Source organism: Miscanthus floridulus, chromosome 1 (genome assembly GCF_019320115.1).
Source record: "Miscanthus floridulus cultivar M001 chromosome 1, ASM1932011v1, whole genome shotgun sequence".
Lineage (NCBI taxonomy): Eukaryota > Viridiplantae > Streptophyta > Magnoliopsida > Poales > Poaceae > Miscanthus > Miscanthus floridulus.
Window position 1 is genome coordinate 82,365,037 of NC_089580.1, and position 14,646 is coordinate 82,379,682.

The 14,646-nt window shown below is 41.6% G+C and overlaps 1 protein-coding gene and 1 non-coding gene across 2 annotated transcripts; one reads left to right on the plus strand and one right to left on the minus strand.

The window, feature by feature from the left end:
• Positions 1-826: 826 nt before the first annotated feature.
• LOC136459570 (probable E3 ubiquitin-protein ligase ATL44) lies at positions 827-1,708 on the plus strand. The gene is made up of 2 exons (XM_066459410.1): positions 827-935; positions 1,386-1,708. Exons 1-2 carry the CDS (start codon positions 827-829, stop codon positions 1,706-1,708), a joined length of 432 nt encoding a protein of 143 aa, XP_066315507.1.
• A 3,934-nt stretch (positions 1,709-5,642) lies between these two features.
• Positions 5,643-5,749, minus strand: LOC136511936 (small nucleolar RNA R71). The gene has a single exon (XR_010772929.1). It is a non-coding gene; the product is annotated as a small nucleolar RNA R71 (small nucleolar RNA).
• Positions 5,750-14,646: the final 8,897 nt, after the last annotated feature.

The following is a 14,646-nucleotide window of genomic DNA, read 5'->3' on the forward strand; positions in this document are numbered from 1 at the left end:
GAGGGACCCCGGGTTTATGAACCCGACAATATGTGTTGCTTGATGATCAAGCTTTATTATAAGACGGTTGATGGAGTTTTACTCAAGTGTTTGAATCAAGAGGAATCCAAAGTCTTGATGGATGAGGTACATGAAGGAGTACGTGGATTCTTCGAGAGGAATCCAAAGTCTTGCTGGTGAAGAGCTTTTTGGATTTCCGCCAAAATCAGCTGGCTATCCGGGTTCATGGTGCCCAATCGCTTGGCAAAGCAGGGTAGTGGTGGTGATGGGGAGGATCCAGAGCGCGGGTACCCCAAATCGATCGTGTGATACTGGAATTACAGGATCTCAGTCCGAATCAGCAGCTCACTGAGTCGGGGTGAGAGCAACGGACCAGAATCGTTTGCGATCGAGACGGGATAGAGGAAGCAAGGCTCAGATCGAAGTATCTGATACCAGGTGTTAGCAGTATATGCGATAATAGAGGGGAATTTGAGGAAGATCGGAAGAACAGGAAGGGAATCGGAGCAACAGAGGGCAGGATTGTATTGAGTTCTGAGTTTTGTTCTTTCTTGTTCCTCAGTTCTACTCTCTCCTCTCTTAAGTACTACTCCCTAAGTTTCAAAAAAAAAAGGTACTACTCCCTATTACATCGTGGTCACTGCCACCCGGGCGCAGCATACGGGCCGCTCGGAACAGCCTGACGAGTGGACCAGCGAAACTTCTCCTAGCGTGAGCTTGCCCCTTCCTCTGTTGCCGTTCCGACTATAGTAGTCTGCTCCTCTCTTGGTGCCGCCTGGTCCAGTGCTGTATCAATTGTCTGCCCACGTCGTAGGTAGTACTCGCCATGCATGAACATGTTGGGAAAAAGGAGCGGGCCTCGGGGGCGGTGGCGGAGAGCCGACTCGCGCCCGGGGGTTTTGCATGTGTGAGCGAGCTAGGGAAGCTGAGAGCAAGTAGAGGGAGCAGTATCGTGCGTTCGAAGCCACGGTCGAATGCACAGTTGGGCATTTGGACTCTACGTCATCAAACCAATGAATGCTATCTGACACCCTTCGGCAGAACTAATCGTGATTGCAGTGTGTCCACGTTTGAAAACCCTGGCAACTGCAATCGTTCCGTCTAACTACCATCCCGAATCAATCGTGCTATTCGTTCGTAGCAGTTGGACCAGGGTGGATACATTACATACGCCCCGGGGCACCACATCCGCGTTGATGATACTATGATATATATCACCTGTATAAGCCATGGCGATCCAGCCCCAAATTCTGATCCAGCCCTCACTCCCTCTCACTACTGATCACTCGATCGTCTCACTGCGAGCCAAAGCAAGCAAATCCGGCCTCACACCTGAGCTGCTGCTGCTGCTGCATTGTTTAGTAAGCGATGCTGGCCGAGGACAGTGAGACAGGTGGTGGCGTTCCTTTCGTTGGCCGAGGCCTGCAGCAGCGGTGTCGCCGCAGTTGGTACGAAGGTGCACTGCTGCGTGTGTATATCGGCGTGCCGCGACGGAGAGGAGACTCGGATGCTGCCGTGCGGCCACGCTTTCCACCGGAACTGCGTCGACCTGTGGCTGGCGCGCTACCAGCGGACATGCCCTCTCTGTCGCATGCACGTCGGCGGCGGCGCTGCCGTGGGTTTGGTCCACGAGCAGCAGCAGCAGCATCAGCTCAGCGAGGACCTCGTCATCTGGATCTCTTCCCTCTACGTCACCAGCAGCTTCTAGCAGTGGACCGTAGTATGAGCTAGCAATGTGCCTCGCTCTGCCTGCAGGCTCGTAGATATCGCGTATATATATTACATAATATAATCAATACATATGTGCACCGTGCACGGGAGTGGCTAGGATGCTTATTACTAGTAGTTTGCTTCTTTATTCCACTGTTGGCTGCCATGCTTACTTAGAATATTTAGACGCAGGCAGGCTGAGGTTTCTGTGAGGCGCACTGTGTTCTAATACTATGTATGTTCTGAATTAGGTGCGTGACTACTGTGTTCCAAATAAAATATTGTCTTCCGAATCTTTTAGCATATTCCCCACACGACCTTTATCATATCTATCTTCTCTTGTGCATCTATTCGCCAGCTTCTTCAAGAGCTTAAATACCCTATTCGCCGTGCCAGCATCGGCTATTGTGACAACATCAGCGCCGTTTATCTATCCACCAACCTGGTCCAGCACCAGGAAGCCAAGTATGTGGAGATTGATTTACACTTTGGTCGAGAACGTATCATCCTTGTAGAAGCTCGCGTCCTGCATGTTCCTACAAGCCTCCCAGTGTGCTGATGAGGTAGTCAAGAAGCTCCCAAGTGCCAAGTGATAAATCTCCAGGACCAGATGGATACAATAATGAATTCTTGAGAAAGAGCTTGCTAGTAATTAGGGAGGATTCCTACCGACTTTGTAGCTCTTTTCATAGTAACAATCTTTGCTTCAGAAGCATCAATTCCTCATATATTACACTGATTCCTAAGATTGAAGGAGCAAAATTTGTTTCAGATTGTAGGCCAATATCCCTCTTAAATCCCTCTGCAAAGCTGATCACTAAGGTTTGGGCAAACAGGCTTCAGCGTCCGATTACCTCCCTAGTCAACAAGAACCAATACGGTTTTATCAAGAGCAGAACTATCTAGGACTGTCTGGCATGGTCCTTTGAGTATTTGCACTCGTGTCACCACTCAAGGAAAGATCTAGTAATTATCAAATTGGACTTTAAGAATGCCTTTGACAAAATTGAGCACCAAGCAATATTAAAGCTAATGGAGGCCAAGGGATTCAATCAGAAATGGACTTCTTGGATGACAGAGATTTTCTCCACAGGAACCTCTGTTGTACTTTTGAATCATGAATGGGGTACCTAAGAATACTTTCCATTGCAAAAAGGAGTTTGGCATGGGGATCCTTTATCCACCCTCTTATTTGTTATTGCAGCTGATTTCCTCCAGTCCCTAATCAACAAGGCAAAGGATATGGGGCTTTTGAACCTGCTAATCTCTCAGCCCTTATTAACTCCTCAACAGACTTCCCTGCCATTCAGTATGCTAATGACACTTTCATAATAGCAAAAGGGGATACAAGACAACTCTTTTCTAAAAGCAGTGTCCAATAACTTTCTTTGTCAACTGGACTAAAGATGGTAAACATATGTAGAGAAGATTGGCTGGCATCTCTATGTTTCTGTCACAAGCTGGGAGACTTCAGATCAACAATGATGTCCTAAATTCCTTCCCAACTTTCTACATGTGCACTTTGGCTCTCCCTAAATCTATCATTAATCAAATGGACAAATTCAGGACGCATTGCCTTTGGGGGGCTCTGATATAAATGCAAAGAATCCTCCCAAGGAAATGGTTTGTTTACCCAAAGAAGGAGGTCGGGGGGGGGGGGGGGGGGGGGGGGTCATTGACATTGGTAAACATAATGAAGCTCTCCTTTCGGAAGACTTCAATAAATTCTTTAACAGACTTGATATCCCTTGGGTTCATTTGGTTTGGGAAAAGCACTATAGGAATAGAAAATATTGACGGTAGTTAACACCCATCATAAATCGCCAATATAACTTATATAATTGCAGGAATATGATCACCAACATAGGTTTAGGGGTTTAAGCTAACAAATTCCATGAGTTTTGGTGAATCTGTGTTTTCTGCAGGGTTTATCCAGAAAACTGTTAAGGTGGACCTAATCGTCAGATTTAATCACGCTTATCCGCGATGAAACCAACTCAGGAATACTCCAGAAGACTCCAAAAGGCAAACCACGGAAGCAGAGCACGAGACCTTGACATGTGGGGCCGGCCGGCCCCACCTGCAGGCCAGCCGGCCTGTCGGGCCCGCCTAGCAGCCTCTCTTTGCTACGTCGGTTCTCCACCGCCTTATAGATTAAATCTACGCCGTTGCTCAAGGTCGGTTTGATCCGAGGGTCTAGGATTGGAGCTGCCCTCTAGATATATCAGCCCCTACCCCCATGGGGCATTATCAATTATCAAGAGAGATCATCAGAACAGAAGAACCTCAGAGCTCCACAAATATTTAGGTATAGCTAGATAAGCTAGATCTAGAGGGAGGCAAGCTTCGCTTGGATTCCTGATCTAGTCACGAGCGTGGCTAGGTATAGCCTTTTGTATCCTTCTTTTGTATCTTTCATTATTCATATGTTAGCTACATTTGCTATGACATTGTTCTTAATATTATTCATGTTCTTAATTATTGTGTTCATTGTTTGCTTTAATTATATGCTTAGTATTGCAAGATTATCATTATGTTTATGCATAAGTTCGTATAGCGCTCGCTCTAAAGTACACGTGGTGAGTGGTCGACATTGTGTAAGAGTGGTGCTTATACGTTGTTTACCTACGGATACACCCTATATTCCGGGCCATGTGGTAGATCACGAGTGTGACACTCTCGTTGAGTCCTTTGTAGTCCACTCCCCGAATGTAGGTCAAGTAGGATCTAAATGCGAAGGAAGTCAGGCTCTGTTCTTGATCTTCCTTAGCAATATCTCATATGTGTAGATATGAAATTAACCTTAGCCATGATTATTAAGTGTATTTGCACTAATCTAAGTATGCCTTGACTTGTAATTATGAATGACTGAAGAATTATTTCTCTATTGTATCTAATTAATCTTGCTATTACCAACATAAGGAGTAATCTGAGTGTTCATAGTTCATTGATCAAATATCATTTATCATATATTATCCTATCTCTTGATTTACCCCTGGTATAGAAGAAGGTTGGTTGGTTTATTCGTCCATCATAAGTAAAAGTATGAGTTATCAATATACCTCCTATGTAGGTCCTTCCCTGAGGTAAAAATATAAATAACGATATGTGGAATACTCCGGGGTAAAATGCTACAATGGTAAATTATCTGTGCACTTGTAGAATTCTTTACATACATATTTTTCTTAAAGTACAAGTGTCATAAATAATTCCATGTAGACTTCTTAGTATCATTACTAGTGGTGATGCTAGGAAGTGTCAACAAGCATTTCTGGCGCCGTTGCCGAGGAAGGTAGCTATGCAATCAAAAAGATATATTCATAAACTTTTACTTATATATGAGATCGGAAAAACCAATTACCTCTACTCAAGCAGGCTTACCCTTGTTCTGTCTACTTTTATATCTTATGCAGGGTAATATATGACTGGTTTTGACCTTCCAAAAAACTACGTTGAAGATGCAGAAGCACTATTTAGGTGGATTAAAGCCAAACTCAAGAAAGTTTTCAGCTTTAGAATTGGAAGACAACCAGACAAGGCGTAGCTTAACACCAGTTTTCAAAGCCATGGCTGATAAGACTCTCCGTGAATTTTCTGCTTCAACTACTGGCCAACATCCGTACCAGACTAGCAATTAACATTAGAGACAATGCTTTTGAGCTCAAGCCAACTCTCATCAGCATGGTGCAAGCTAGTCAGTTTTGTGAAAATGCACATGAAGATGCGAGTGCTCATCTCCAACACTTCCTAGAGATTTGCAGCACTTTCACCATCAAAGGAGTTACAAGAGACGCCATATTACTTTGCCTCTTCCCATTTTTACTTTGGGGAAGGCAAAGCAATGGTTCTACGCCAACAAAGACAGGAAAACTACATGGGAAAACTGCTCCACTGCTTTCCTAGCAAAGTTCTTTCCTACGGGCAAAACCAATGCTTTGCGTGGCAGAATCTCAAGTTTTCAGCAACAACATGATGAATCTGTCCTAGAGGCATGGGAATGTTTTTAAGACTACATATCAGAATGTCCCCACCATAGGACAGAGGATTGGCTACTCATGCAAACTTTCTACCACGGGTTGACAAAATAGCACTCGTGAGAATCTAGATGCTGCTACTGGAGGTGCATTTTTTTCACTCATAACCACACAAGTAACAACTCTCATAGAGAAGCTGGCTTCCAACCAAGGATGGAATGAAGAACATCTTCAATCTCGCAAGAGAGGTGGAGGTATGCATGAACTCAAGGAGGTAGACATGCTATCTGTCAAGGTGGATCTGCTAATGAAGAAACTTGAAGACCGAGCCACTAAGAAGCAAGAAGTCATGTACATTTATGATTCTTGCATGACCAGTGAAGAATGTGGAAACACTGGACATTCAGGGAACAACGGTCCTGAAACCCACGAGGATGTGAACTTCATTAACAACAACAACAACTATTGTCCTCAACAGAATTAGGGATGGAATAATCAACAAAGGCCGAACTACCAAGGTAATTACCAAAATAACTATCAAGATAATAATTTCAATAATCATCCATCTTTGAGAGATTTAGTCTTTGGTCAAGCTAAAATTATGGAGGGTTTATCTAGAAAACTAGCTTCCAATGACAAAGTCTTAGAAAATATAAATAATAGAATGGATAGCTTCTCTTCAGCTATTAAAAACTAGCATAGCTTTAATAAAATGATAGAATCACAAATAGCTCAGCTGGTGGTTGTTGTTCCTTCGATCGACAAAGGTAAGATTCCGGGGCAACCGAAAGATCCCAAAACTATAAATCTTATCGATATTCACAATGCAAGATTCTATAGTGAACCTTCTAGCAAAGGATGGGAGGATTATTCCATGCCTGTCAAGAAAGGCGATATAGGAAGACCTGTCATCCCCATAGCCATTGGACCATATGTGTTCGAAGAAGCTGTCTGTGACTTCGGAGCAAGCGTTAACATCATGCCAAAGGTAATTTATGAGAAAATTTATGGAGATCCTTTGCTATATACAAATATGCAGTTTGCAGCTTGTAGATCAGTCACTCTGCTACCCCAAGGGAATTCTTGAAGACATCTGTGTACTGAGTTGGAGCCTCATACATACCCGTAGACTTTGTGGTTTTGGAGACAGGTGGAGATGTAAGGGACACCCATTATCTTGGGTCGACCTTTCCTGACCACTGCAAAAGCCATCATCTATGTGGATATTGCGAAGATCTACTTCATAATTAAGGATAGAAAGGAGAAATTTACTTTCAAGAATCATATTTTGCATTCTCTTAGTCATCCACAGATGCCATACCTACCTGAGGATACAACAGTAAGCAAGAAGAGAAACAACTGAAGAAGGAAGAACAGGACTAGGCGGCCAAGAGAAGAATCAGTCAGGATGATCAACACACTTTGATCAGATTACGATCACCTCCTCGCTTCACCATTCCTTACCAAGAAGGAAGATCCTGGTGTACCAACTAATCGAGTGCACAATTGGAACAAAGAATCTTCCACAACACCTTCTACAATATTGGATCGGGTATCAATATAATGTTCAAGGTAACATATGACTTTTTGTTTGGTGATGAACCTTTGTTTCCTACATATATGCAATTGCAGATGGTAGACCAAACAGTCCGATTTCCAGAGGGAATAGCAAAAGACATCATGGTAAAGATACAAGATTACTATGTTCCTGCCGACTTCATAATTCTTGTCATGGGAGAAGAAGAAGAAGAAGAAGATGTACCTATTATCCTTGGAAGACCGTTCCTCAACACTACCAACACTGATCATCTACATCGGATCTGGACAAATTGACTTCCAATTTCCATGACTAAAGGTACGATGCTATTTCAATAGTTATACAACTTATAAATAGCCAAAGAAGATTCATCCCAAGAGATGATGTTGATCATCCTAATGCGGGAGGAATCAACTCCCAAAAAATGAGGAAGGAGAAGTTGTAAATGATGAACCTACTACGCCAAAAGCAAGTCCATAAACCAAGCAAGTTTGGGAGAAAAAGGTGGCATCATCATCAGAGTCACGATCACAAGAGGTGCAACCTATCGAGGTCTCCATCTCTAGGACCGATTGATCCACCCAAAGAATAAACAAGATAGGAGGAGTCCTGTTCAAAGGACTCAAAACACCGAACCCTCGCTGGGAGGTAAAATCAGTAGTTATCCATATTTACTCTTTCATAGTGCAAAAATTACTTTAGCATATTTACCCTTTCGCATTGCATGAACTATTTTTACTTTAGCATATTTATCTTTTCTGCATTTACATTGCATTTAGAAAAGAAAATAAAAACTCATCACTGCATTATAAAATCCTAGGCTCCATGTGAATAATTTTCACGGTGTGTAAAAACCTGCATAAGAATATTCACCTGTGGTGGCATAAAAAATAATAAAAATACCATGCATACATCTAAAAATATTTTATTGTATCATAATTAAAGTATTTTCTACAAGCACATATAAGAAAATCCAAAAGTATTATATAAACATCATGCTCAAAAAATCTACCAATTCGAGAATACTTCTAATCCCAAGATCGACTAACCCCTGGACTGGTTAACCGCTAACTCTCTTTATTCTAATCTGTTCCTACTGAGTTTTGTTGTTCTTATTAATATTTTTGCAGGATGATCAAGAGCAAGTTCACTTGGTCAGTCATTACCTCTCCTCATCAGGGACCCAACTTCCTGATGGACAAGAAGGACATCCGATGGTGAAACCGCTATGAGAAAGACAACTTCAACATTCGACCATGACAACAACCAGCTTGGGGGAAAGGCATCACCCATGTATCTAGATAAGTATTTCTTTCCTTTTTGTTTTACTATTTCCAAGTTTTGTTTAAAAAATGCAAAATAAAATTTTATCTTTGTGTTAGATATATATATTAAAGAGTGTGTGTCTAGTTTTTGTTTTAAGATCTAAATAAAAACAAAAAGGACTATGAAGATAATCTCTTATAATGGAAATGATGAATAGTTACTCTATTGTAATTCCTTTCAAGTATCTAATTTTTAACCTTGAATTCTCCTGAGTTTTGGATTAGATTGTTTTGATATAAGAATTTACTCTGAACTTGAAACTCGTGGGTAGTATATGCTTGATCTAAGTCTAGGTAAGTGACGGATATAATATGAGAAGGTTGAGCTGCTGTTTATCTTGTTCCAAGTGATACTAAAATTTTAGAGATTTATCTTTTGAAAAACATAAAAATGTTACATGATGAGTTCCTGTATGACAAAGCTTGAATTCCTACCAGAGCCACATATATTATTTAGATTAGGAAAACTTCCACTCATATACACTGCTTGTATTACATTGAGTTTAGTCAAGCTTTGTTGACCCTTATGAGAGGTTTGTCATGCTTTTAAAATCAAGATCAAGTACACACCACCCACATATGCACTACTCCTACACTAGGGGTAGGCGCAAAAACATGCCATTCCATTTAGATCCACCCAAAAATATTTTATTCCTACAATGGGAGTAAACACCAAAAACATGCTTGATAGGTTTTTCATCCACTAAATAAATGCTTCAAGTTCTTGTTGCTATCTCTCAAAAGTTTTGTTGCAGAAGAGAGGTGCGGGCTATGCAAAAGTTATTCATAAAAAAGAAGAAGAAGAAGAAAAAAGTTAAAAAAGGACAAGTGTCAGAGATATCTAAAACAATGTGTACTTAGATGCCCGCCTGAAAAAAAAGATGAATAAGATAGCCCATGTTCTCTTGCAAAAGTATTTCCAAATTTCAAAAGAGAGATATGTTCTCAAGGAGCATAGTATTATTAGGTTAGCCAGCCATATATATCCACCATATTCCACACATATGCACATCTTGATTTGACTGTATGACTCAACTCTCTTTGAATTCGAGGTTTGACTTTACAATATATGTATTGTAAGTATGCTCTTTCATGCTATTTCCACTCCTATGAGCTCCACATAAGTCTTAGTTGTAGGAAGAGAAAGGCATAACATCATTATTGCCTTGGTGAGGATCCACAAATACAACATATATTGAGAGACTTGAGAGTGTCATACAATAGAAGCTCTGAGTTTTATTTTGAAAACTTATAAAAACTTCGGAATAATGGTTTATGATAAGGAACGTACTTGAGGGTGGCCCGATCTTCACTGATAGTAGATCGAAGAATCAAAGATAACTTGCTGCGAATAGCGTGGTAACTAGCTTTACACCTATCCAAGGTTGGATGCGACCAAGCGACGGGGAGAGAGGCACCAAAACCGCAAAGACATCGACTCGATCTCTGAACTGACCGTAGAACCACAATCTGGAACTAATCCACACAAAAAAATGCAGTCATACTAAAAACCGCAGAGCACAAACTAGGGAAACCCAGTGGGATCACTTCACAAGTCCAAGAAGAACAAGGAGGAACAAAAGTTTGACTAACGCACTTGGGAGCTCGGCTGCAATATCATGTAGTTTATCAAATCATCAAAAGGTTTCTAATAGCTTAGAAGCCAGGGATATTTATACTAGGAACAACCCTCCTAGCTTGGTGTGAAAATGAAATAGAGTTTCTGAAGATAGGCTATGTGAAAGGTCACCATGAGATGGATTCCCGAAGTGGTTTCGCGTGATTATTGATCTCTTGAGCAGTCTCCACTAATCTGACCATAACTCCTTATTGGGAAGTCCAAATAATGAACTGTTTGTTGGGTGTGAAAGTAGACTTGAAGAGCTTTCTATCCATGTGTAGCATGCACCACGAAACTTTGTGGATTGGTACAATTTTGCACAGGAATTTGAACCACCATTCTGTCCTAGGAAGATTGTTGATCTTCTGAGCAGTCTTCACTAATCTGCTCATATCTCAACATTGGCAAGTCCAAAATACTTGGAACTTGCTCCATGAGAAACTAGACTTCATAAGCTTTCTAGATTGTCCTCATGGGCCTCCAAACCTTCATGGAATCGAGAGTTATGAATGTTTCTTTCAGCTGGTCCATTTTTCACTGTGCTGGTCCGATCCGGTGGTCCGTTTTTCACTGTGCTGGTCCGAACTAGTGGTTTCGTTTTTCTGTAGCAACTAGTTTTAAGGACAAAACCAGATACACACCATATGTAAGCCCAGGAAGTCAAATCACACATATGGCTACAAATAAAGGGTAATATCAATAGACAATGCTTAATATATAACATATTAATATAAAGCATACAAGCTTAGATAGTAGACAGCGGAAAAACACTCTGATCCTCAGGCGAAGGCTCCAAATCCACAGGGACAACTGACTGGTTGATCACAAGCCTATCTTCTTCAGACTCTAGCAATCTGGTACCCATCTAGGATTTTTCCAAAGTATCGAAAAGTAAAGCAAGTGTAAGTACATATCGTACTCAGCAACATAACATGGGGTTCATGAGGCTCAAAAAGTTTAACACTGGTTTACTGCGATTAGCTTTTAGTGAGTCATCATTTTAGCAATTGAGTAGCAACAAGTTCAGCATAAGCCCCAAATAACCACATTATCATGTAAACAAGATTAATGTATAGCAAAAAAAATATCATAAGTGAGCATCAGTATCATTAGTGTTCATCATCTATTCAGTAAGGAGTCTAGGCCACTCGTGACCGTGAGCACGGCTGATATACCAGTTTTACACTCTGCAGAGGTTGTACACTTTCACCATGAACCGTGATACCCATATGCCCTAGTTAATTACTCCCAAAACATTTCCAAGGTGAGCAGACAGGGATCACTATGAAGTCTTTCAAAGGTTCGTCTAACAAGTGTAGCCCACTAGGTTTCCCCATCAATAAGCATGTAGTTCCCTCCAAGGGGTGACTAACAAAAATACAAAGGAAACCAAAGTGCATCCTCTTGGCAGGCCGATAACACACAGATCGGAGCCCCCTCTTGTGCCTTTCGATAAGCTACTACAAGCTAGAAAAGTCCTCATACTTGACTAAAGCCAGAGCCATATAGCACTCATGGTTGTACTGAAAGTCCTAGAGGAATCCACTTATAGATAAGTCCTTAGGGAGAGAAACTAGAGCACCATAAAAATAGCCCAATGCTGTAGCCCTCTTAAGCCATGTTGCTTAAAAGCATATTTTTAACGTTTATTGCATATACCATTAGTCAAGTTACAAGATCATGGTTATTTAATTTGAGCACTAGCAAAATACTACCCAAATGCAATTACCCATAGGTGACAAGGAACCAAGATATCAAATACTAGGAAATTCCTAGGGGTATCAAGATAGACACATGCATATGGTTAAAATGATTAATAGTGAATAGAAAAACAAAGATGATCCCATGCTATACTTGCCTTAAAAATACAGATCCCCAACTAGTCCTAGCCTTCAAAGAACTTCTTTCTTCTTGATTACCAACTTCTTTTAGATCACAACGCAAAGCTCACCGATTGGACATAATCAATGAACACTACACAAACATCCATGCAATCATACACGAAGCAAGCAATAGAACTAAATTAGAACAGTACACCAAACATATGAAACAATGAGTAAAAAGGTTTCAAATATATTCTACACATTGCTACGGACACACAGGCGCGATAATCACGCTAATCGGAGCTACGGTTTAATTAATACAAATGCTCATGGTACGAAGTTTGAACGATTGGAAGGAGATTTTCATGTAAAAGATACTAATATATGTACGCCATTCAAATTAATATTTTATTTGATCATTTATTTTCATATTTTTAGAATTGCATAGAAATATTATATTAATAATAATTTCTAATCCTTTGCAACAATATAAATTTAAATAAATACCAAAAGAATATTAACTTTGGAGCTATACATACTCAGTCTAGAATTTATTATACACCAAGAGAACATGGCTATCGATGAGCTCGGAGAAACATATGATGAATGGATAAAGAAGATAACCCGCATTGATCTAGAAGAGACTGGAGTGGAATTTTGAATAATGAAATAGCTGATGCATGATTAAGTATATGTAGATAAGGCATGTAGACATATATTATACATGCAAAAGCAGCATGCAACAGAGTAGTCATCGCAGAGAGGAAGGCAGGGAGATGCTTCACCAACGAACACAGGCAGCGTCATTGATGGCCCTGCATGGCGGGACGTGAAGATCATGCAGGACGAGAAGAAGGCAGCAGCTGGAATTTCATGCACGCGGTCATGCGCCTCCATCAGTGGTTCCGTAGCTGCCGGCGGCCAAGGCGACGGACTTGGCACTTGCAGATGGCAGCAGCCAAGTCTCTCCCATCAGAACAATGATGGCTTCAGAAGATGACGAGCCGACAAGCACCGGCGACCAGGGAAGCCATGTACGTACGTCGCGGCAACGAAGCAATGGAGCCAACAGAGACAACGCTATGTACATTGGGTATGGCGACTCTGGGTCTTCCTGCAAAGCTAGACGCAAGGAGCGACAAAAGATTCTCCACGACGGCGAGGCAACATCAGACAGCAACAGCGGCGGTGGCTTAGTCAGTTCATTGGCGAGGTCCAAAAGCTGCGGCGCGAGCTCTGGCTAGGGCAAGGGGCAGCGGCTCAGATGTAAAGGGGCGACACTGGAAGAGGCCTCGGCTTCTTCTAGGGCGGTTCGGCATGTGGATAAGCACAATCCCAAAGAAATTGGGACGGCAGAAGTTCTGCTAGCAGAGTCTGGGTCGAACTGGAGCTAGGAGAAAGAGAGGTCACTGGCGAGTGGGGTCAGGATGCCAGCGACAGAGAGCGCGGGTTCCCCGTGGCAGAGAGAACACGCGGGAAGGGCGCGGCTTGTTGCTCTGGGCACTGTGGGATGAGATGCCGAGCTGGGCTCCAAGAAACAGGGCTGTGGGGTGTAGGGGGCCAGGCCTTTCGGCCAGAATGAGAGAGGGGAGAGAGGGTTTTTTTTCCTGAAACCAGTTTTCAAAACCATTTTCAAAGGGTTTTTCAAATCAGCTTGAGCTTTGAATCGAAACTGCTCAGCACAGAAACTCAAATGCACCAGCATGTATGCAACAACATGTTCCTATCCTTATATTGATTTTATAAATTCATCAAAAATTTTAATATCCCTATGTTTCAATGCACACAAAAAGCATAATAAAATCAAAATTAAACTACTTTTAGAAATTGAAATTTTAGGGTGTTACATTTTCTGAGTGCTGGTCCAATGTAGAGGAACATCCTCCTCTTTATTTGTATTCCTAAGTACAACCAAAGTAGAATGCTTAGGTAGTATAACATTCTCAAACATGTCAAAGTTAATTTCAGCTAGAAGTGAGTTCACCTCTTTTTGGAGTAGTTTTGCACGGTTACGTGTAATTCGCCCTTCATTATGTGAAACTTGAGTAACCGGTGGCATGTCCTCATCAGTTGAGCAAAGAACTTGAGACATTGTGCTTGACTTGATCTTTCTGTCTTTCAATTGCTCAAGACCTAAGTGAAGTTACGAAGCCCCATGGTTGAAGGTAATACGAGTAAGTTTGAAAGTCAGATTAGTTTGTTCTAATCTGGAGGAGATTTTTTGTTTGAACGTATGTGTACTTTTGAGGAGTGAAAACATATAGCAACTCTTGATCCATTGCTGAGTTTAGCATTGCTCAGGGACGAGCAATGGTTAAGCTTGGGGAGTTTGTTGATGGTAGTAAACACTCATCATAAACCGTCAATATAACTTGTATAAATGCATGAATATGATCACCAACATAGGTTTAGGGGTTTATACTAACGAATTCTATGAGTTTTGATGAATCTGTGTTTTCTGCAGGGTTTATCTAGAAAACCATCAAGGTGGACCTAATCGTCCGATTTAATAATGCTTATCCGCAATGAAACCGACTCAGGAATACTCCAGAAGACTCCAGAATGCAAACCACGGTAGCAGAACATGAGACCCTGACATGTGGGGCCGGCCAGCCCCACCTGCAGGCCGGTCGGCCTATGGGGCCCACCTAGCAGC